The sequence below is a fragment of the Calidris pugnax genome, unplaced genomic scaffold (assembly GCF_001431845.1).
Source record: "Calidris pugnax isolate Ruff unplaced genomic scaffold, ASM143184v1 scaffold171, whole genome shotgun sequence".
Lineage (NCBI taxonomy): Eukaryota > Metazoa > Chordata > Aves > Charadriiformes > Scolopacidae > Calidris > Calidris pugnax.
Window position 1 is genome coordinate 9,789,115 of NW_015091064.1, and position 22,450 is coordinate 9,811,564.

The 22,450-nt window shown below is 36.5% G+C and overlaps 1 protein-coding gene across 2 annotated transcripts in view; it reads right to left on the reverse strand.

The window, feature by feature from the left end:
- The window catches only part of WDR35 (WD repeat domain 35), a 42,472-nt gene that overhangs the window by 8,754 nt on the left and 11,268 nt on the right, over positions 1–22,450 (reverse strand). The window contains exons 10-20 of one of the 2 annotated variants that reach the window (XM_014956913.1): positions 20,183–20,368; positions 19,531–19,563; positions 18,335–18,395; positions 8,916–9,060; positions 7,610–7,679; positions 6,448–6,501; positions 4,593–4,702; positions 2,850–3,060; positions 2,187–2,267; positions 1,920–2,056; positions 1,088–1,291 (exon numbers count right to left, since the gene is read on the reverse strand). In XM_014956913.1, coding sequence (XP_014812399.1) covers positions 1,088–1,291; positions 1,920–2,056; positions 2,187–2,267; positions 2,850–3,060; positions 4,593–4,702; positions 6,448–6,501; positions 7,610–7,679; positions 8,916–9,060; positions 18,335–18,395; positions 19,531–19,563; positions 20,183–20,368 — 1,292 coding nt within the window. The remainder of the gene's footprint in view (positions 1–1,087; positions 1,292–1,919; positions 2,057–2,186; positions 2,268–2,849; positions 3,061–4,592; positions 4,703–6,447; positions 6,502–7,609; positions 7,680–8,915; positions 9,061–18,334; positions 18,396–19,530; positions 19,564–20,182; positions 20,369–22,450) is intronic. The other variant, XM_014956914.1, reaches the window with a different exon arrangement.

The window sequence follows — 22,450 nt, forward strand, 5'->3', positions numbered from 1 at the left end:
ATACTTCTAGTGGTAAGGAGGCACAGAAGGTTAATACAGAATTCCCACATTCTTGTAGCTAAAGAATAAGATGCTCTACTGTTGAAGAAACCAGTTATAATAATAAAAAAAAAGTCTCTGACTTTTGCAACCCTATAACGGCCAAATTCCTTTTCAGCCATGTAGAAAGGAATGTGCCATACCTAAAAATCGGTGTAGTGGTGCGACTGAAGTGCTCATGAGGCAGTCTGCCTCTCCAAACCACAGTACTTCCATGGGCTAATTAATTGTGTGCAAGAAAGTTTTCCATTATCAGGCTCTAATGTGCATCTCTCCCCAGCTCCTGCCTTCCCCACCTCCTCCATACCGGAGAAAAGGAAGGTTTCTCATTCTTGCAGCACGAAAGAAGAAATATATTTTTCTCCATCATTCCCTACTTTTTTTAATGGCTTCTATTAATCAAAGCTTAAAAATTTTGCATGTGCATAAGTGATTCGTGCTTCTCCATGTTTGACCACCATCTACAGGCTACATCGTACAACTGCTGCTTATTATTTCTCATTATCTTTTTTCAGTAAAGGCAGTGCTCTAGCTAATTACTTAGTGTTAATTTATATTTCCCAGTAATATTATAATTATTTTTGTTTGTTTTCATTCCTGAGCAAAAATTCCATTGATCAGTCCACAATTTCATCCAGAGTCCTTTCTGTCTCTCCAGAGATTACAGTTCATTAAAAGCTCTGTTGTTTGTATGTATAATTGGAAAGAATGTGTACTTGGCTACTAGCTCAGAGCAACAGTACATAAATCAAACATTAGTTAAGATTGTTTGTTTGTATTTTTGGAATCCCACTTGAAATACTGACAAAATACTTGCGAAAACATCTATGAAACATAGCACTACCTTGAGCAGCTGAGGTTTTGCAAGCAGTTTGGAATGCACGATATGTAATAGAATTGGTTATCTATGGTTAAAATTCTGTCCTTCCAGAAACTCGTAGAGTCTTCAGTGCTAAAACAGCCATTCCTTATTAAGGCAACCTTTTTTTTTTTTCCCCAGCCTTTTTTACTTTATTTGCTGCTGAGTTGACTACATGCAATTAATTACCTTCTGTCCATATCCAGATACATTCTTTCAGCTTCTTCAAATCTGCTGAAGTAGGCTGCCACTTCTGCTTGCTTCATTGACTCGCTCTGCAGGTTGCCTAGACGCTTCACAAATTTAATACCTTGATAATCTTTGCAACGTACAAAAGCTTGCTCAGCAGTCTGCAGATCCAGCTTCTGAAGAGCAGCTTCAGCCAGGAGACGCCTGTGTGAAAAACAAACGTGACAGATGGAAAAGCCGCTATAAAGGAAATGAAATGAGGATCCGTTTAACTAGTCATTATTTAAAGATGACATTCATGTTACTGCAATTGTATTGTTATTCAGTGGTGCATTTGTCCCCGGTACCTTCTGTGATCTATCCAGTACTTCCTCAGGGAAAGATATTCCAATAATTGCTAATATTCTTTTGTTCAGCTGTTCAAATGGACACTGCTCTGGAAGGAACAGGCAGGGTTGGAGCACTGCAGTTGTCTTAAGTGTAAAGTGTTGCTGATCTCAACGCAGTTTCCTTTACATTTGCCCCTAAAAGCAGGGAGCACTGAGTTTTGGGGCTCATAGAGCAAAAAGGTGTCCTGAGCCTGTACCCATGACACACACAGCATTGCCTTCCATCCTACATACTGCAACATTTGGAAAATCAGAGACTTCCAATTTAACAACAGCAGTTAATTTTTTCCCTCCTCTTCCTTAAATTATTCTGTTTAAAGCGTACAATGCTTTGGCTGGTTTTGATTTGAGGTTTTGTACTTTAATACTAGATCTGTCTGAACAAGAAAAGAATACAAGAAGAACATACATTTAAACAAAGTTGGTTTATAAAGAGATTTTACCAAAGTCTGGGATGTGGATTGTCTTCTATGAATTGGGAAGATTCCTCAATGCCAACTTTTTCAATCAACGCTCGACTGTCTCGTAATGACCGAATCTCAAAATTGATGACGTAATCTTTGTTAGGATGTTCAGGATTCTAACATAATGGATAAAGAAACATCATTTTATTCCATGTCACCTTTATTTTCATCCAACATAGGTATCTACTGTTCAAATCATGAAGAGAGACACCAACTTTTCCTACAAAATAAATTAATTATCCTTACCTTTAATATTTCATCCAGAAGAACAGATTTGATTTCTAAATCTTCAAAGTTGCAAATATATCCAGAAGTTTGTATAGGTTCCTTAAAGAAGTTACAAAGGAATGAACTTGTATTCTGTCTGATTAAATCCTGACCAAATCTGTTATGTATACATAAAGATACTTTCTTCTTCTCCAAACTAGGATTTAATTGCATTTCCAACAGGAAACAGATACTAAAATCTTTAACATTATTAACAATTTCATATACATGGACATAATTTAAAAGCCTCATGTTTTCTATAACTAAATTCTGAGAAAGAGATAAAGCAACACCTGCCAATATTTCAATTCTACTAAGCTGTGTTTTACAAATATCTTTACTAAAATTGTGTTTATATTTTCCAAAGCATACAAAAAATATGTTCCTGAAAATGTCTTATACATATAAGACAAGTATGACAGCATTTTTATCTTTCCAGGACTGATAGTTCATTTTACAAATTTGTTCCTAAATGAAACTCCCACATTAGAACTGACAGGATTTTGAGATTTCCAAAAGCAAGATTATTTATATAAATACTTGCCTAATTGAACAGTAAGCACAAGAATAATAGTATTCAGCGTAGAGCCATTAACTTACAAGCTAATTTGCAAAATGTGTAGTTTACATGTTAATATTTACCTCTGGATCTAGGTTTCTGAAAACATACATTCTTGTCTTCTCCATCATTGCAAACAAATCTGGGTTATCTTTGGCCCACTTCATATCCCAGACGTCTTTGCGCTCCAGTTTCAGCTGCTCACCTATCACTTGCTGCCCCGTACTGTCTACTGCCCGTGCCTCCAAGTCAAAGAATGTCAAAACACCTGAAAGGTCTATGATAGCAACACGACTACAGAAAAAACAAAGGAAGAAAAAATAAGACAGCTGAATAATACTAGTCAAAGTTATAAATCTGAACTAGTTCCCTACACTGGCACATGCAGGCCAAATTTCCCCTCTAATCTAATACCAGTATAAGTCCATAGATTCAGCAAGATGCATGTGGTTTTCATTTATCTGCACAGCAGAGAGAGACCAGAGACATAGAAGTTTTTCATCTGGTCATACATTGTGAAATACGCCCATTTTTCATCCAGCATTCTGAAGATCCTTAGTACTTCAGATACCAAGTTGAGTAAATTGCAGGTTCTGTCCCTCGCCACACTTTTCTTCACAGAGCCTAAAACTAACAACCAAATAGATTTCTTCCTCATTATTTACTAGGAGGCAACGAAGGGGATTCTTAAATGAAAAAGACAGTGCAGTGATATAGACTGCTAATGTCTAAAACAGGATTTCTTGAATTTCTACAAAGCGTATTCTTTAGGTTTTTTCCAGACAATATTAAATATAATCAAATTAATCTTTGAAGTCCTTTAAGATGTGGGAAAAATACAATGTCTAAAGGGTTACATTTGAAAATTTCCTGTTACATAGATCTTCAGTGAATCATAATAGCCTGTATTTACTACAATGCCATTTTAAAAGCATTTCTAAATGTTGAATAGTATTTAGACATCCATAATCCCTATTAAAATTTCAAAAGCAGTTTAGAAGATTAACTTCAAAATGGTTATGGATCTGAGCCTTTTTCACAAGCACAAAGTCATTTAGGAAGGAAACAGTTTGGATTAAAAAAAAAAATTAATGTGAGTGACTACATCACGTTGCCTTTTAAATGAAGCAATCTATTTTGGGTCTACACCTAAAAAGGTGAGCAATCTACAACTGCATTATGAATTTTGTTTGAAATTACAAAGTTATTTTGAAGTGATTAAAATTGTCTTACAAGTCTTTAGTCAGTATATTTTTGCATTTTCTGCTAGGACTCTTGGGCTCTCTCTTGAAAAAAAAAATAGCTGTTAAGTAGGAAGCAGCAGCTGAAACTTAGGAAAACCAGTCTTGCGAGAAGAATTGCCACCAGCTACAGATTATAACAATGGAAAATTAGCACGGGATGAACAAAGTTTTCAGGCATTAGGACACAGAAATAAAAAGCCTTAGAGATATAAAATGTCAGGTTATGACATCATTTCGCCAGTTCATGTCATGATCACAGGAAGTTCATGTTTGGTTCATCTAACAAAACAAAGATTTTTTTTTATGTGTATATTTCCTTAAACTTCCCACACACCCCCTAGTTTAAAACATGAGAGCTTCACTAATGCAGTGTCTCAGAGCAATCTGAAGACTGGCCAGGTGTAATTAATTAGTAATAAATAAATGGTTAAGCAACCATTAACAACAACTAAAATTAATAGCTTAATTTAAAAGTAAAATTAGTACATAATTATTATAGTATCATAGAATTAGTATGTTCATAAATTGTCGTGGTTTATTTTAAAATGGGATACCTGCCTTTGAAGCAGGTCTGTAACTCACCTGGAGTTGCAATTCAAGGACAGCTGATGTGCACGACAGGTGAGGGTATACTTCTGTACCATCCCAACGCTAGGAAGGCTGTATCTCTGAATAGTGCCAGATTCTCTTCCCTAGAGAAAAGCAATGCTTGCTTATTGAGAGAATTTTTCCATCAATAATCTCTTTATAAAGTGATTATTTATATGTCGTTCTAGACAAAAAGAGTTTTTGAGTAAGTGACAGAGCAGAAGTGGAGAGAGGGAATGCCATCACCCTAGAAGTTCCAAATTCTGCTATTTAAACAAGGTACTTTCTTAAGATGCTACAATTTACAGATTTGCTTAAATCAGCGATATTAAAACGAAAATCCATAGTCCACATTCAACCCACAGAACAGCTTCAGCAGCCTGAAAATTCCCCATGAACCTTCAGACATGGTCTACTTAACAAAAAAGGAGAAGAGTGAAAAGATCCCCTGTCCCTCACTGGCCATGTGACAGTAGCAGCTCAGGTCTGAGAGCGATACAGCAGTGCTCACGTAGTGCTATCTGCATGCTAACAAGTCTCACCAATTACTTGAAGACCTGAGCTAGCTCTAAAAGTAAGTGCTGTAAAATACACTGCTTATTCAAAAGCTTGAGTAACAGTAAATAAATCTAAGTACTGATGTGGTTTATCTTTATTTTGCCGAATGACACACCCATGTCCCGTGTCAAGGCACCATCAGGCCAACAGCCCAAACTCAGTTTGACATCCCTGGACTGAAATGATCACTGGCACTATTTTCTCATGGTGTGTCTGCAGACTGAACAATATATCCAGATTATTTCATCTACTGTTTAACCTTTGTGCTGGAAATGAGTCAATATTAAAATTTAAGGTACTCCAAAGTTGTTTGATTTGGTTTTTTTCCCCCCAAAGCCACCCCTAAGATCCTCAGCATAAATCACCTTTCATCTTTGACTTTTTCCTCATCTGTATACCCTATAAACTGAAAAGCAGATTTGGTCAGAAGTGTTAGAAAACCCAACCACTGTAATATGCATCAAGCTGCAGCACATTTAGCCAGATCTAATCTCAAAGATATTTCCTCTCATTCCCTTCCTTTTAACCAAAATCACAGATTAATTATCCTCTTAATTTCATTTTCTCACTCTTATTCTTTAAGCACAAACAGAATCCCACAGTCATCTACTAACCATCACACTTTTTTCATTCAAGTTTTTCCCCATGACCCGCTGTAGTAGGAATTCAGGAAAACCTCAAGATCTTTCTTGGGAGGGTAGATGAAATGAAGAAAGTGTGTTCATTTTCTGTCTTTGTTCTGCTTGGTTAGTTTGTTTTAAAGCCCACCCATATGTTTGTTCTTCTAAATTAAATCACTCTTTTCAAATCGTGAAAAACAACCACACCAAGGGTTTGGCATGATACAATACCTAATACATAATACATACATATAATCCATAAATGTATTCATATGTATATAGCATATTATCTATCATCATACATTATACCATTAATATGTAAATAGACAAACTTTGCAAATCTTTGTGCATTTACATACAGCCTAGAAGAGACTTCCTAGCACTCACATTACAGAATTAAGTCCTGATCTGCACTTTATCAAACCCTGCCTGTAAGTACTAACTCAGGCAACCAGCCTGTACTTAAATTGTAAGCACTTAGTAAATTAACCCCCCTAAAGAAAGAGTCCAGGTTAATGGAAGAACCTATTAAAGTTATCTTTGAAGATGTCTAGAAAGATATTTCATCTGTATAAGTTATAATTTCAAAGCCTTTCTGAATATAGTACTGGCAGAATCTCCTGCCTACAGCACAAGATGCAATTAAGAGTTATTTTAATAATGTAACTTACCACAAGTAATATCTTATCTGATGCTGTTATTGCACAAATTGGATCTCTTGTTCCCTGAAAGTATACAAGCGGTATCAGTATCAATTTTAATGCAACAGTAAGAATGTCCTGCTAAAGAAAGAAGTTTTATTTAAATATACAAGTATGTTGCTAAGTATTCACATGAAAAGGGGCTATCACATCTTGTCAGTATACAGAAAATCCATGGTTTATGATATTAGTAGCCTTCGTTATGGGAATCATGACAATAATATTATTAACAGCTTCCTTTCTTCTCCTGTCCCTCCTCCAGAAAAATAAGAAACCCCAAAAGTAACAGGTATTTAACAGAAAACACAAGAAGGCAACTATCCCTGACTTGCAAGGCCTGTAATGAATTTCAGGTATATTGGTAAGTATAGAAGCGAGCACACACGTGCACGCACACACACACAAAGAGAAAAAAGCCAAAAGTATTAGAAAACATTACAAGAGCTCCTGAGTTTCAACAAGCTTGTACTTAACTGAAGTAAGGGGAGCTGCTGCTCACCAAGATAGCAGCCGTTGTCTACATACTGGGCTCCAGAAGATACTTTTTCTATGCTCCCTACAGTTTGCTGTGTATTTCCAGTAACACACAATGACACAGTAACAAGACACTAACCAGAGGGAAGAAAAATAACACTTGTGTACAAAAGGTAGAAAAGAAAGTGTAAGTATGGCCACTTCTACTAATGAAAAGCTATGAAAGACCTAATAGCAGCCTTCCAGTACCTGAAGGGAGCCTACATGAAGGCTGGGGAGAGCCTGTTTAGAAAGGCCTGCAGTGACAGGACGAGGGGCAATGGCTTCAAGCTGGAGGGGAACAGATTTAGATTGGAGATTAGGAGGGGGTTCTTCACTGTGAGGGTGGTGGAGCACTGGAACAGGTTGCCCAGGGAGGTGGTTGAGGCCCTTCCCTGGAGATATTCAAGGAGAGGCTCGACGAGGCCCTGGGCAACCTGGTCTAGTTGGGGGTGTCCCTGCTGACTGCGGGGAGGTCGGACTAGATGACCTTTGGAGGTCCCTTCCGGCCTGGGCAACTCTATGATTCTATGATTCTATGAAAATAAATAAAGCAATGCTAACTGCTCTTTCAAGCTACCAGTGACACCACAATGAACTAGTTAAAATGATCACTCACTTCAATAGCTCTGCTGTAATCCAGGTGTCCATCTCCAGATCCTGAAGGGGTGTCATCAACATGATAAATCCTATAGAAAAGGAAAGTTAGAAGAAAAAGTGAGTCCAAAGAAAGAATCACTTTTGACAGCATATAGCTATCTTCAGTCCTTGAAGAAGAAACCATTGCAACTGGAAAAGAGACTAAAAGCTATACCTGTTCTTATGTTCCAGTATTTTCCCCTTTGATAACCCTGTTTTGTATTGATAGAAACATATGGTACTTCCTTTCACTTTCACAGCCTCTGATGGTCTATTCCCGTATCATCTATAAACTTTCAAACAAGAAGTTCCTGCAAACCATCAGCCACCCCAGTTATCTCTTTTCAAATGTGCACTTCCATATTTCCTCAGGCTCTTCTCCATACATCTGAAGAGCTTCATATTCATATCCACAAAACCTATGTGTGCTGTATTCAACACTTCACCATAACTTCTCTTTTGCTTTAAAAAGTAGCATTAGGAAAGATTTTAAAATCATAGTTTATGCTGAATGACAGCTGTTTCCCTTTTCAGCATTTCTATCAAATTTAAAATCTTGTCCAAGGCCAGGACATTCAGGTACTAGAACAATGTAAGTTTTTACACCATGTACAAATAATTACTCATTATTATGGATATATGGTGACAGGAGATGGCACATTTATAGAAAGATGCTACAGCATCTCTATGGAAGAAAACATAACAAAAAAGAAAATCCTAACAAAGTCACAAGTTTGTGGAGGTGACAGAAAAGTTTATGCCACTAATAAACACCTGGGAAGGAAATATTTTGGAGGCAAGATGATGTTGACTTCAGCTTGTTTAGTTTGAGAGGATAAAAGTCCATATAGGATTAGACGTCAAAGACACAATCAAACAGAAATGTATTTAGAGAAGAACTAGCTGGATAGACTACGTCCTTACAGCTAAAGTTATCAGAGGGAATATAGGTACCTAAACACTAAAAGTATGGAGGAGAAAAAAGGGGATGAGGGGGAAAAAAAGCATCAAGACAGACAGCTCTGTAAGGGAAGAACACAGCAAGCAAATGGAGACACTGAACAGGAAATAACATCAAAAAAGTCTAACAGATTTGGGTAGAAAACACACATTTATTATGAAAAAATATTCTTTAGTATTTAATCTTACAGGCCGCAAGATGAACAAACAAACCAGAGCAGAAAAATGAGAAGACAGGAGTTCATATTTTAGGCACTGAAGAAACCACCCTTATCAATGATACCAATGCAAAGGGAAAAAAAAAAAATGACAAACTGAAGACAAACCTTTCCCTGCCTTCTTTTCTGGTCCGTGCTACCTGATTAATTTCCATTGCTGTGAGCTTCTTGGCCACACGATACTGCCAGATGTAAAATGCTTCTTTTGAAGCTGCTATCACATGCGTTTTGGTCATTGTGACAAACAACGGCCCTGTTATGAAACCCAAATGGTAGTAAAATTAGCGTGGCAAGTATTGCACTTGCTAATTTGTAAAGCTCTTCCTAGATGGATGAAACCGTATCTCCATAGGTTAAAAGCAAAAAACAAACAGCAAACAAAAAAACCCCAAAACTAACACCACACAATCTAGCAGCAGTTTTCACTAATTGCCAAGAAATTTCTCTGGGCCCTTGGGGCCTTGCTGAGAAGAACTGAGAAATTCTTTACAAGTTCTGATTTTAAAATGGATACTTTTTTTCCCCCCAGTTATTTCAGCAAATTTCCACATGTTAATGCAAAAGACATCAAATACATATAGACAATTTTTCAGGTTAATGACCAGTTCAGAAATATCTCAAATCTTTAACAAGCTCTATAAAATGCCTCCATATCTGACATCTTTGTGATTAATCAAATATAAATAAAAGGGAGATTATTAAAAAAATGACGATCTAGAAGAGATTCTTTGATTAGCACCACTTCCAAACAATCAACAAGTTTTGAGTTAGACGAGACCTAGAAATGCTGTTTGTATCTTAGTTAACAGCTGGGCCAACTAACAGTTCTTTATCTGCATGGCAGCAAATTAAATATTTAGCAAAGCATGCCCTTAGTCTACTTTATTGCACCCAAAGATGACAGTGTAGGAAGGCAGGGCATTTGCTTTACTTTAGCCCTAAGCCCGTTTAGAACATGCAGATAAATTGAGTATCTCATTCTTTCTGTCAATGTTTAGTGAACAAAGAAAAAAAAAAATATATATGCACTCAAACCATTACATTATTCTTTATAATACAGTCTTTATTGTATTGTGGTTCTTTTTTCCTTTTACAATTCTTTGTTTCATCTTTCGGAAAACCAGTGAATGCACATTAGAAGGCACAGAAAAATGGAGAAACCTATTAAGTAAATCCCCCAATATTTTCAAATTCTGCAAGTAAATCAGTATGCCACCAGACAAAACAAGCAAAGTCAGAAGAATTGTGTAGCCCAGCCCATTAGCGAATCAGAGTCATACAGATAACATGCTGTGAGCACAAAATCTGATTCTTTTACAGCGAATCTCAATTTTTCTGTATTTTAGCACAGAAGAGAACTCTGGAGGGAGCTATAAGCTTGCCATAAAGAGCAGCACTACGAGAGACAGATGGGGGAAGACTGGTTGAACAGATTTTATTTCTTTGAAACCAAGAGGATTATATAAGCTACCCGATGGCTCTAGAATACTTTTTAGTATAAATGTAAATACTGGATAAGAAGGCTTAGTGATGACGCTTAACATGTGAGCAGCACAATTATTTACATTATATGCAACTCAGTCTATTTCATATACTTACAACACATTTATTTCAGTAATTAGTCACATACATCTGAAGGATACCTTTAATAAATTCTATGTATTTGCTCTGGGGTTTTATCACCTTGCAGCTGTACATGCCATAACAGTCAATGGTTTTATCCTTTCAAAACTGAACATGACAATTTCCTGACTTGTGAGGGAATAAGGTTTTTTCTTGCTACAATCACAAAATTTTAGTACTTAGCCTCATATTTGGACTCAGTTTAGTCAATGTTTAAACACTTTACTCCAAGACAATGCTAAACCAAGCCCACATCTGAAAGTCATGGGTATTCCTCAGACCCACCAGGTGACTGACTCCCTATTTGACCTACTGCTTCCACAGAGCCTAAACTTACTCATTTGTGCACACCTTAAAGTAACCCAATCTGGGAAAAAAGGATGTTCACAGAAGCTCTGTTGTGATCCAGAAACAAGATGGCAACACATCTATGCTTTATCCAGAGGACTGCAAACAATTAGGCATTTCATGAACATGCCTAAGACTTAAACTGATTGTTTCTGTCAAAAACACCCCACATACCAACCCCTGACACATCTCCCTGCCACTGCTTTTATATCAGCTCTAGCAGTAGCTTGACCACAGAGTAAGATGGATCAGTTCATTCATTTAACTGAGCTCAAAATTAAATAAATAAAGGATTAGTTTAAGTTGGATTAAAGAGAAAATCACAGATGTTGGAGAGGGCAGGAATGAGCAGCCAGCATGGAGGGCAGGGCCTTCCCTTCTTCACAACAGCAGGCTAAATGATGATTGGATTTAAATCAAATGTGAAATTGCAGGGAGAGGGACACACAACACACAGACACAATCATCAGGATCAGATCCATTCAAAATCACATCTGGAAGAGCAGCATCTGTATGTGTGAACCAATGCTTTTACAAAATTGCCTATATAGCCTAAACAATTACATAAAAGTAGGATGTAAGGGATTTTTTTTCTAGTATTGGTTTACCATTTTATACTGGACAGTCACTAAACAAGCAAACACCAAAAAAATAAAATACAAAGAGAATAATCTGTCCAAGTCTAGACTGGACATTAGGAAGCATTTATTTACCAAGAGAGTGGTCAAACACTGAACAGACTTCCTAGAGAGGTGGTCGATGTGCTAAGCCTGCTAGTGTTTAAGAGGCATTTGCACAATGCCCTTAATAACATGCTTTAACTTCTGGTCAGCCCTGAAGTGGCCAGGCAGTTGGATCTAGATGGTTGCAGATCCCTTCCAACTGAACTATTCCATTTTGATTCTGTTCCCCCTTCTCACCTCAGAGCCTTAATCATTGGGCTACACTCTGCTCCTGAAATGCTCTCCTCCTTGGCTGCGTAACAGCACAGCTTCAACACAAGGAAAGGATGCCCCAGCCGCTCCGAGTCTGGGCTGATGCTGGGGGCAGAGAAGGAAGGGATTTTTCCTTTCCTGAGAAAGGAAAGATGCTCATTGCCATCCCTTCAGGCTGAGGAAGATCTAGAATCTCTTTCTAGGCAGCTGGTTTACCTACTTAGGTTTCCTTTAGTGCAGGGAAGTATTATCACCTTATACAGTGGCCTTGATTTTAGCAGCAAGTGTTGCTCACTTGGGCATCAGTGCCCTTCAAAGCAATCACGCTCCGATTATTAAGCAGACAGAAAAGCAAGCACCTTAAGTCAGGAGGAGGCAAGAGATTTGGACGCTGCTCTGCTCAGCTTTTCCACTGCATGGCAGCTTTCCAGCCTAAACATGTGGACTTCTTAGATTGTCTAGCTCTTCCCACTGATTTTGCTGATAGGTAACTTCAGTATCAATGCCTTAATACTTAATTTTCAGACCTTGAAAATATGTATGGAGAACATTTAAACAGGTGCCTTACTTTTCAGTGACCAAATACTGAAAAGGACTAAATACATCACAACACCAAAACAATGCCAACCTGTGAAACAACTGCCCTTTAAGTTTTCTCTGGCCCTTCTTTCTCATCTCATTTCTCTTCTTCACTCCTCCTCCCTAAAGAGGGAAAATTTTTTTCTTAGATATCCAGGAATTTTGAAAAACCTTGTGTGATGTCTTTGTTTCATCCACACTCACTCCATCTCACTTCAAAACCATTAGAAAACACCTGATTTCATGTCTAATCTTCTTTAAGAAATAGTAGATGGAGAACAAACTTGATGCATGACTATATTACTTCAACGCATGAAAAAGCTGAGACTTTTTAGTATATGAAATAGGATACACAAACACAAGAGAGAACAAGTGATCCCACCTAAATCTGATGGAAAGGAAGTGATCTGACAGACACAAGACTAAACTGCTGTTTTCACAGAAGCTTGTTACAGGCTGTTCCTGAGAAACTGGGAAGAACTTATTCTGATCATTAACATCTACCTAATTTTAGAGCTTGATTGAAATGTCTCTAGAAGCATTAGCTCATAAATAGAAGAAAACATCAGACAGCAGCAGGGACAACTGAACTGCACATGAGACAACTCATGACCACAGTTTACAGAACATGTAGAAATACTAAAAATCAGTTACGGTTTACTGTAAAATGATCAAGTTTAAGGAACAGCAATTCAAGTGCTGTTTCACATGTAATTCAGTCATCCTTTTTAAGGCATTCAGGGTGGAGGTGAGACACTCAGGCAGGACTCCAGCACTCTGCCTTTAATCCACCTGTACATTGGTCAGGCTGTTGAATTCACTTCACTGGGTGTTAGGACACACCTGAAAGATAACACTTCACTTTGTCAGTGCTCCTAAGTGCATGTAAGAAGATGATATAATCCAGCCTGAGTGACATTTTCTTAGCAGATACCATCTGCTGTGTTTCCATTAAAAAGATATTATATAACAATATATTTAACCTTCTGTAGTTTATATTTAGTTTTTCATGAAAGGACTTTGACAGAAAGCCCGGGAGCCTGTGAAAACAGAAGAAACTGTGTTGGTTAATTTCTATACCCAAGTGGGATGAAACATAATAATGCTAGACAACGGAGAAAAGATTAATTTATGGGCTAGCAAACACTAGCTATTGTGAAGGACACTAAAAACAAGGCACAGGAAGCACAGGGAGAAAAATGCCCTTGGAGAAAATAAGGAGCTACATGAGGAAGAGCTTTAAGGTGTAGCCATCCATCAATGTCTACAGAAAGTTGGAGTGATAGCCTTTCACCAGATAATTACCGATTAATCCTTTTTTGCCATTGTTAGCAAGCATTAAAAAGGTAATGACATAATGGGCTCAGAGCCCAACAGCATAAGATCTGCATCTCCTGGGGGTGAATCAAAGATTGCACAGTGTTACAATTACTTTTTCATTATGAGATTAATAGCACTTTGTTGAAACAATCTCAATTGTGCCTTAACAGACGTTCTCAGATGCATTATTCAAATGCTCTGTCAGCTACTTAACATCCCTAGATTAGCAACCTTTTTTCTCCCCTATCAATTTCCTACCAGGTCAAAGCCAAATAGACCTGCAGGGTACCAAACTCTCAAAGAAGAGCAAAACCTTTTTGCTCAGTAGAGCGGCAGGTGACTGATATTCCAACAAAGGGCAGCCTGGTAAAAAACAAAGATATTTGTGTTCAATTTGCAGTAATTACAGCCAGTCAAAAAAAAATATAGTTTAGACTTATGGCAGTCAAGAGCACCCACTTAAGAATAGGCAGGAGCACACAGATAGCGACTCATCTGCTGAGGAACATCCTACTACATGAGAAAGCAGTTTTCATAAGCATTTATGAAAATCAAATAAAGTAACAACCTAAGTGTTTTTTTAAACCATTCTGAAAGATGGCATTTACAAGTCCAAAACAAAAGTTCAAAATAAAAATTACCTAAGCAATTTATTTTCTGGACAGAACTCAATGCAACAATTTATCACTTCTCTAAAATAGAATAGCCTGAAAAACTGTTTTGGAACAAAGAAAAAAAAGGATTTCAGACAGATAACCTATTTTTCATAGGTCAATAACACCCCTCCAATTACCTTGAGTAAGAGATATGTTTCTACAGCTTATATCTTGAACTAGTAATGATTGCACTCCCCAGTTACGCTCCCCTGATAACTGATTTAAAGCTGATTTTTTGCATTTATAAAAAGGATACGAGGATAATGATTTTGTTAGAAATTATGCCCTAACTGCAATCTTAAAAGAACTTACAGAAAGTCTTCTGCCTTTAAGCTTTTACAAGGTCTTCTCTCTCTACTGACCTCAGCAAGGCCAGGCAGCTGCTTAAGTTCAGCACCCTGTCAAACTGGAACAATTATACTTTCTACTGCCAAGAAGCTCCAACTGTGACAAACAGCATGATATACTGTCTATTAAGACCTTGACTGCGTAAGAGTGTCTACACCTCGTACAAAATGACCTTATGTTATAAATATTTCAAGTTGTTCTAGAAAGTTGTATTTTCAAAGGTTACAGAAAAGGAAAGCAGCTACGATAAAACCAGTGCAATGTGTTCCAAAAGTGCTGCATTTACAGCTGTTTGGTTTTCACTTTCATCTCCAATCCCTTCTGTAAGTTTGGTGGGCTAAATTTAAAGGAGTCTTATTGGATGAATATATTAAAAAAAAAAAAATAATCTTTGGCTGTTTTTACTATACAGCAATGAAAGACTTGCTTGTTACATTTGACTACTGAGACTACAGAAATTTTTCAGGACTCAAAACTGCAAATATTCCTAACCTCAAGTATTTGCCCGTCTATGAGGCTGAAGTCTATAACGCTGAGCATTTTCACAAATAAACTTACTCTAGGAAAGAGCATTGTAAATCTGTGCACTAAACTGATCCTCTGACACTGGAGGGAACAAAAGCAGACTCCAGAAAGCTCACTTAAGCTAAAGGAAGAGAACCTCTTTCTAGGTTGTTTAATCTCTTCAGCACAATTCAAATACAGTTGGAACAACAGCAGCATTTTTCAATTAAACACTGTTTAACTGTTTTCAGTCACTGGAGGAGATTCTTTTCTTCTGTACAGACAGCTGTAGGAGGTGGGTTGTAATAAGGGAAACAAAGAAACTGATACCTTCGCTTACAGTATAAATAAATAAAACTGTCACAGATAGATTTAGAAAGATCACATAAACAGAACATTAAAAAAATGCAAAGAAAAGAGTTAAATGCAGTCAGAGGTGTACGTGCAAAGCTAATTTTGACCGTTTGAGTGGGATTTGTCTCAATTTTAGACATCTCTGACAGAGATGAGCTGGTTGCCCTGGGCTTCTTTGTACCCACTGGAGAGCAAAAAGACCCTTTTTAGGAATGATTCACTGAACTTATTTTAGATGTCAACTGTACAAACGAGATGAACTACTCCCTATAGGTCCCTAAATCCTCCTCCCACCGCCCCAATCCCACCTGTCAAGTATGTCCAGGAGACTAATATGCACATACAGTGCAGACATCTGATCAGGAGGGGGGATGGACAGAGGGGACACAGCAGACACCCCACCCACACTGCTACCACCCACCACTTCATCTCACTTTAGTGCTCAGTTTTGAGTTGTTTTGTGGTGTTTTTTTTTTCCCCTCCATGCATTGTAAAATTCTTAGTATTGAATTTCCTGGGCACTTCATTCCTTCAGATTCTGATATGCTACCCCTGTTGTAAGAGGTAGCAAAACCTTCATCAAATTGACATAAACACAAGTTACGACACTAAGTAGTACTACAATATCTCATACATATTCCATACGACAAAGAATTCAAACTCATTCATCAGAGCAGGATGCTCTTCATTTTAATTATGATCTACAATATAGGGTCCTGCTGTCAGTGAAAAACTGAACAACGTTAGAAAATGACACTTACAAACTTAGTTAATATATAATAAAACCGTTTAGTAGCACTGGTTGAGGAAAATAAACATTTTCATGGTCTCAACTATTTCTATTCTTTCATTGATTTTCTTTCCCTACCTGTATTCTTCTGTGAATTGTTGTTACTTCCTTGTCTTATAGTTCTTCACCTTACTTTCCTCATCATTTCTATCTTACAAAACTTTGCTAGACACTTTTCCCATCTATTTTATCACACCGAATGGCTGTTTATCATTTAATACTAATATCAAGTATTAGCTCTCTGGCTTGGAACTAACTTCTCTAATGAGATTAGCTTAGACAGAAGAGTTACTTTTTGCAGAGAGGATGGAACAATGGCTCTAGGAGGCAATTTACATCAAAAAAAATTCATGAGTTGTTATAACAGCTACATGTCTTTTGGCACAGATAGGGAGAAGAATTCCCAGAAGAGGGAGAAGGTTTGTTTTTTAAAAAAATTAAACCTAATTTCTGCAGAATCAGAGCATGTAAGTACCAAAGCTATACACACATATTAAGTAGACACCTTTACATTGATAAAATAAGCAGGGAGGAATTCTTCCAGGTTTACAATACACAACCTGGTTTTATCCCTGACTTGTTCCAATATGGCTATGCTTCTCTGCTGTATCAACCATGCACACAAGTTATTTATTTTTCCTAAGTATTTCAGTGTGATCAGAAAGTGCTCTACCACTGAGCACAGCAGTGGTATAGTGTATCCCACCTTTCTAACAGAGGAATCACATTAGATGTCTACTGCCAACTGCACTTTCTACTTACCATTATTTTAGCTAAGAGGTTCTAAAAATTCATTTAAATGACTACAGTTTCCCCTCATTCCAAAAGCAAATAAATATTTTTGCCGAAACATCATTTAGCCTTTCAACAAAACAGAGAAGTTAATCAAAGAATCAAGCTTCAAAATAAAAACTGTAAATGGGGTACACAGTGTCTATTCTGAAGCCAAATTCAGATCTGTCTGGATAACAAACCAAAAATAAAGCAAAAACCAGAACAAACAAAAGTGGATAAAGCAATCAAAAAGCTGATCAATTTATCAGTTTGTCTGCGCTTCCCTCATCTGTTTGAAGAAAAAAAAAATTCATGATCTTTACTCTCTAGGAAAACTCCCAGAAAACAGTGGCAATTTCTCCTCAATCAAAAAGCTGATTAATTTATCAATTTGTCTGCACTTCCCTCATCTGTTTGAAGGAAAAAATTCATGATATTTACTCTCTAGCAAAACTCCCAGAAAACAGTGGCAATTTCTCCCAGAAAACAATCATTTTTTGGCAATGTTCTGTACCACATCTGCAGCAAACAAGCAGGAGGGAAATCCTGGAATTCAGATCTATTTAAGATTTAGGGGGTATTTTTGCACTTCTGTTATAATCCACTGGCTTTTTTTATTTTGATTTTTAATTTATAATCTGAAACTATTTAGATAAAACAATTGTGAGGAAGATAATAAGGAAAAGATATTACCCACACTGAAATATAAGAAATTGATCTTTAAGATATTCGGGAAGCAGCAACATGTTATTTTGAAATGAAAATCCAGATCAAACTATTTCAATCGCTCTGAGAAACAAGACCCTCTTCAAAAAAAAAAGTACATTTTCTTAAAAAGGAATTGAATTACCACTGCTGTGAAGGACCACAAGAATCACTAAGAACATCCATTGAAAAAAAAAAAAGAGAAAACAGTAAAATAACAAATTTTAAAATTCTGTTGTAAATAGTTTGTATTAACTGGAAGAATCAATTTAAATATAGCCAATTTTTAAAAGGAATAGGACTGATTTTATAAGCCACTATTTTCATTAACAGAGTAATAGGCCATTACCAACAAACTTACAGTTCAAAATATGGGAACCCCACGACTACATGGTTTTTACATTTAGGGAGAGTCCAAGTAGAACTGAGAAGCCAATATAAAATCATAGTTACAACCACATACAGAATGGAAGGTCACAACATTTGGATGCAAGGGGTGTTACCACAGAGTGATTGGTTCACTGAACAACAAACTTGTGTAAGACATTTATTATAAAGACTAGAAAAGAATCAACAGAATAAGTCGCTTACCAATATCAATATATTTTGGGTCCAAAGGGGTGCCAATAGAATTGCAGAGAACCAGCACATACTGTATGGAAATAAAAGCAAATGTCATTACTACAATATTTTTTGTATATTAGTAAACTCTACAAGGTTTTCTGTGAAGGTTTATCTCTCAACACACATTTTACACAATCTAATGCTGATCAGCAACAGAAAACAGAGGGACCATGACTGCAGTAAATATAAAGCAGCATAAGCATGACAGTAATGAGTAGTTGCCAATTAACACTATAAACAAAGCCAAGCACAAAACAGGAAAATGACCAGCTGTTTAAAGCGAAGGAGCAAATCTACCAGACAAAATGCAGTATGCTGGATGTACCATCAGACACACCTGACTTTTTAAACTATATTAATACAGACATAATGGAAACAATATATGTGTGTATTATTATAGTTTATATTAATTCTTCTCTGGTATGTTCTTCCAACATTCATTCTAACCGATTTCTCTTTTATGCCCTTTTTACTTATTTCTGAGACTCTTAGTCAGTAGATCAGAGACTGCCAAGGGGTAATGGAGTAACAGTATCTGAGACAGAAGCTACATGAGCTACACAGGCTGGTGCCAGGACAAGGGAGTTTGGGTTGTCTGACTTGAACAAAGGAGAAAGTTCAAGCCATGCTATCAGTATCAACATTAAGTTCTTCGTAACTTACTGATGTTCACATCTGCTTGCAATACCTTTCAACTGAAATGAGTCTTTTTTGCCCAATCGGCTTGTGCTGTACATTTTGTCATCTTGAAATCACAATTCTAATGACTGAAATCTATTGCAAAACAAATCTGTTTTTCAGAAAGCAACTCTAATGAACTGCTACCCAAAGAATAAGCTTGTTCACTTCATTTCCTAAAAGCTGACTCCCCACAGTGTTAATAATTACACTGGAGCCACCTGAAAAAAAAACCACTGAAAGATGCTTATTATCTGTAATTTTCAGCTGCTACAATTAAATCTCTTATTTATGCTCAAGCAAGTTACACTAAGTCTCTCCACTGTTTGCTTCCTCTTTTAAAAATAAAACCCAGCAAAATATCATTTTATTGTACCCAATTTCACCATATGGTTTTGGCCATGTATGCCATATTTCCACTCCATATGACAGTACACCATTTATTGCACAACTAAGCAAAATGGCACTGAAGCATTTTTTTTTACCGTTGCACCAATTGACTCCATCTCATGCTCCTCCTTTGTAAGCAACGTACAAGTGATATAGAAAATAATTCAGAAGTGAATGCAGTAAGAAAAAACATGTAACGGTTACCATAACACTAACTGAACATATATTAACCAAAGAATACATTTATCATATGATATCATTTATCATAGCATTTTATCAAAATAAATAAATAAACAAACAAATGGAGCAGTTTGTAGTAACACCTGATTTATATCACCTAAAAAATTTCCCTTATTTTTTCCTCCACTTCTGACCAATTAAATATTTGTTACTATTCTGATGCTCTCCTGCTTTTAGTTTCTCTCTTTGGAGAACTGTTCTATATATTTTCTAAATAAACATTGCTCTTGAAGGCTGCAGTTTTCCTTAAGTTACTAATGGCTACAAGTAGTTAAAATATAGCGCCAATTAATCAGTTCTGCAAATTTTTGCTGTTACTTTGTTGCTTGTTGGGGTTCTTTGCTATTAAACATTGGGCCCATTAAAGTGCCAGGCTGTCAAATGACAACTGAGTGACACACTCTGAGACCGACTCAGAATTTTATTAGAATTTAATCTTATTCTGGCTGTAAAGCACTAACATGAGGAACAGAGCATTTCAAGTGAAAACTAAAAGAAAGACTTTACCTGAGGTTGATTTTCATCTGCTTTAGTTGCTAAAACACAGAAGTCTCCATAAGTTGTTATGGAAATCAAGCTCTTGACATACTTCACATACTTCTCGTTGTTTTTTGTGTCCCAAAAGACCACACAGTATTCTGGACGGTCAGGCCGGGTATACGCATAAACAACTGTATTGGAACAGTAACCCCACTGCCAAGAGAGACAATTTTGATAAAACCTATCAGAAATTCAATAATAAAGAATTCAATAATAAATTGTTCACAGCCATGAAAGAAAATGTTTATTTCATATACACAATCAGTATTCAATATTCTTTACCTGTCAAGTGATAAACAGATTTATTAAAAGTACATGAACACAGCTCTGGTAATAAGTTATTTGCAGAACTTTTGCCAGTTTTGGCAAAAGAAGACTTCCCATTATTATGCAGAATAATCTATGACAGTCAGAACTTGAGGATCAACCTCAAAACGTGACAAGATCTCACTTCCCCTTGTTTCTTCCTTGTTCAGCAGGTCCACAGAAATACCCACTGTGATGATGGTTTTTGCCATGAAAATGCTTCCTCTATGACTATGGATTTGGAAACCCAAAGTTAATTTCCCAGGGGAAATATAATAAACACCTCAAATTGTTTGTTTTTTTTAAACAATCCGCTCCTGAAGCGGATAACAAGCCATTATAATAGAGCACTATAATAACTCACATCACCTCTTCCATATTAGTAAGATGAAAAAAGCCTTCCCTTTCCCCCAAAAGAATATTATTCATGTAACAAGGAGGAGAAAGGGCAAAAAGGCCAAAGAAGAAATGGAATATCCAAACACTGCGAAAACCATGAAGGCGTATTTTATTGCGTTCAACTGATTTAATTAAATTATAGAAATTGATAATGAAAACCCTTTCTAACAGAGCCAAATCAAAAGATATGTCAGAAAGGAGGTAAAGCTGACAGACAAACAAGATGTAAAAAGCAAACCACTTAAGGATGATGGTGCAATTGTAGAAAAACTAATAGAATTCTCTGCATCAGCATTTACTGGAAAAGAGGAGAAAGCTTGTTAGAGAGCTTGCCAGAAGGGTTCCCACACGCTACAGGGAATGAAAACAAGACGATAAACTAAAGTATCATCAAAAGAACTTTTGGAATAGATGTCTAAACTGAATGGTAATAAATTGTCAGAACCCAATGGTTTTCACTCAAGTAGAATTCTATGGGAATTGAAACACAATGCTCTGGAGTTTAGCCAGAAGAACAGGAGTGAGCAGATGTAAAAAGCATTATGATTCTGGGAATCGTAAATCAGTAAATCCAGCTTTCACACAATGTAGAAATGTTAAAAAAATAGTAATATAAAAAATAATGGAATTAGCTGGGCATGGATAAATGTAACACACTTGATAGCTATCATGTTTTTAGCCCTGGAAGTTTTACCTCACTCATTTATTATTTCCTTTCCGAGAGGTACCAGGCATGCCAATGAACATGAGCCAACTGATACAATCTACTTAAATTTTCAAGAGAATCAAGCTCATTTCAGGTACAGGAAGAAAAATAAAAGGATTGGAGTAAAGGTAGTTTTTGACAACTGAGAGCACTGCCCACAGGATCCTTCCCAGAGATCCAAACTGGAACTTACACTATTCTGAATATTCAAAATGAGAGGAGTAAGTTATGACGTAACAAGTCAATAAACTGTAAATCACATTTGTCAAATCTGCAACTGCTTTCAAGATGTGGCAAAGGACCTGAGAATGCTGGATAACAAGGTTATAAAGTAAAATCCAAAGTATATTTGAACAAGGTAATATACATTACTAAAAGAAATGTAACTAGAGACATAGTTTCTAAATTAGCATTACAACTCCAAAAGATACCATTTAAACTACAAGTATTTGAAAAAACATCAGCTCAATTCATCGTTTTTACTATCATATTATAATTTTGGACCGTCTTCCTCTTATTATGGTAATACTTGAAAAATAAAGGGAACTTGATTATTCAGTAGATTGGTAATGTGATACTAACACTTCATTCCAGGTCATTAATTCCAATCCAGCCTATGTTAATGACAGCTTTGAAACACTACAGTTTAATGACTGTCACCTTTTAGAATATCTATTTCCTAAAAGGGAGTTACTGGTATTATCAGAAAGAACATAGAGGTAGGAATGTGTATTATTTATTGAACGACAACATATACCATTCACCATAAAAATACTTAACATGGAACCTGATTCTACTACCAACAGGTTAAAAGTTTATTTGCT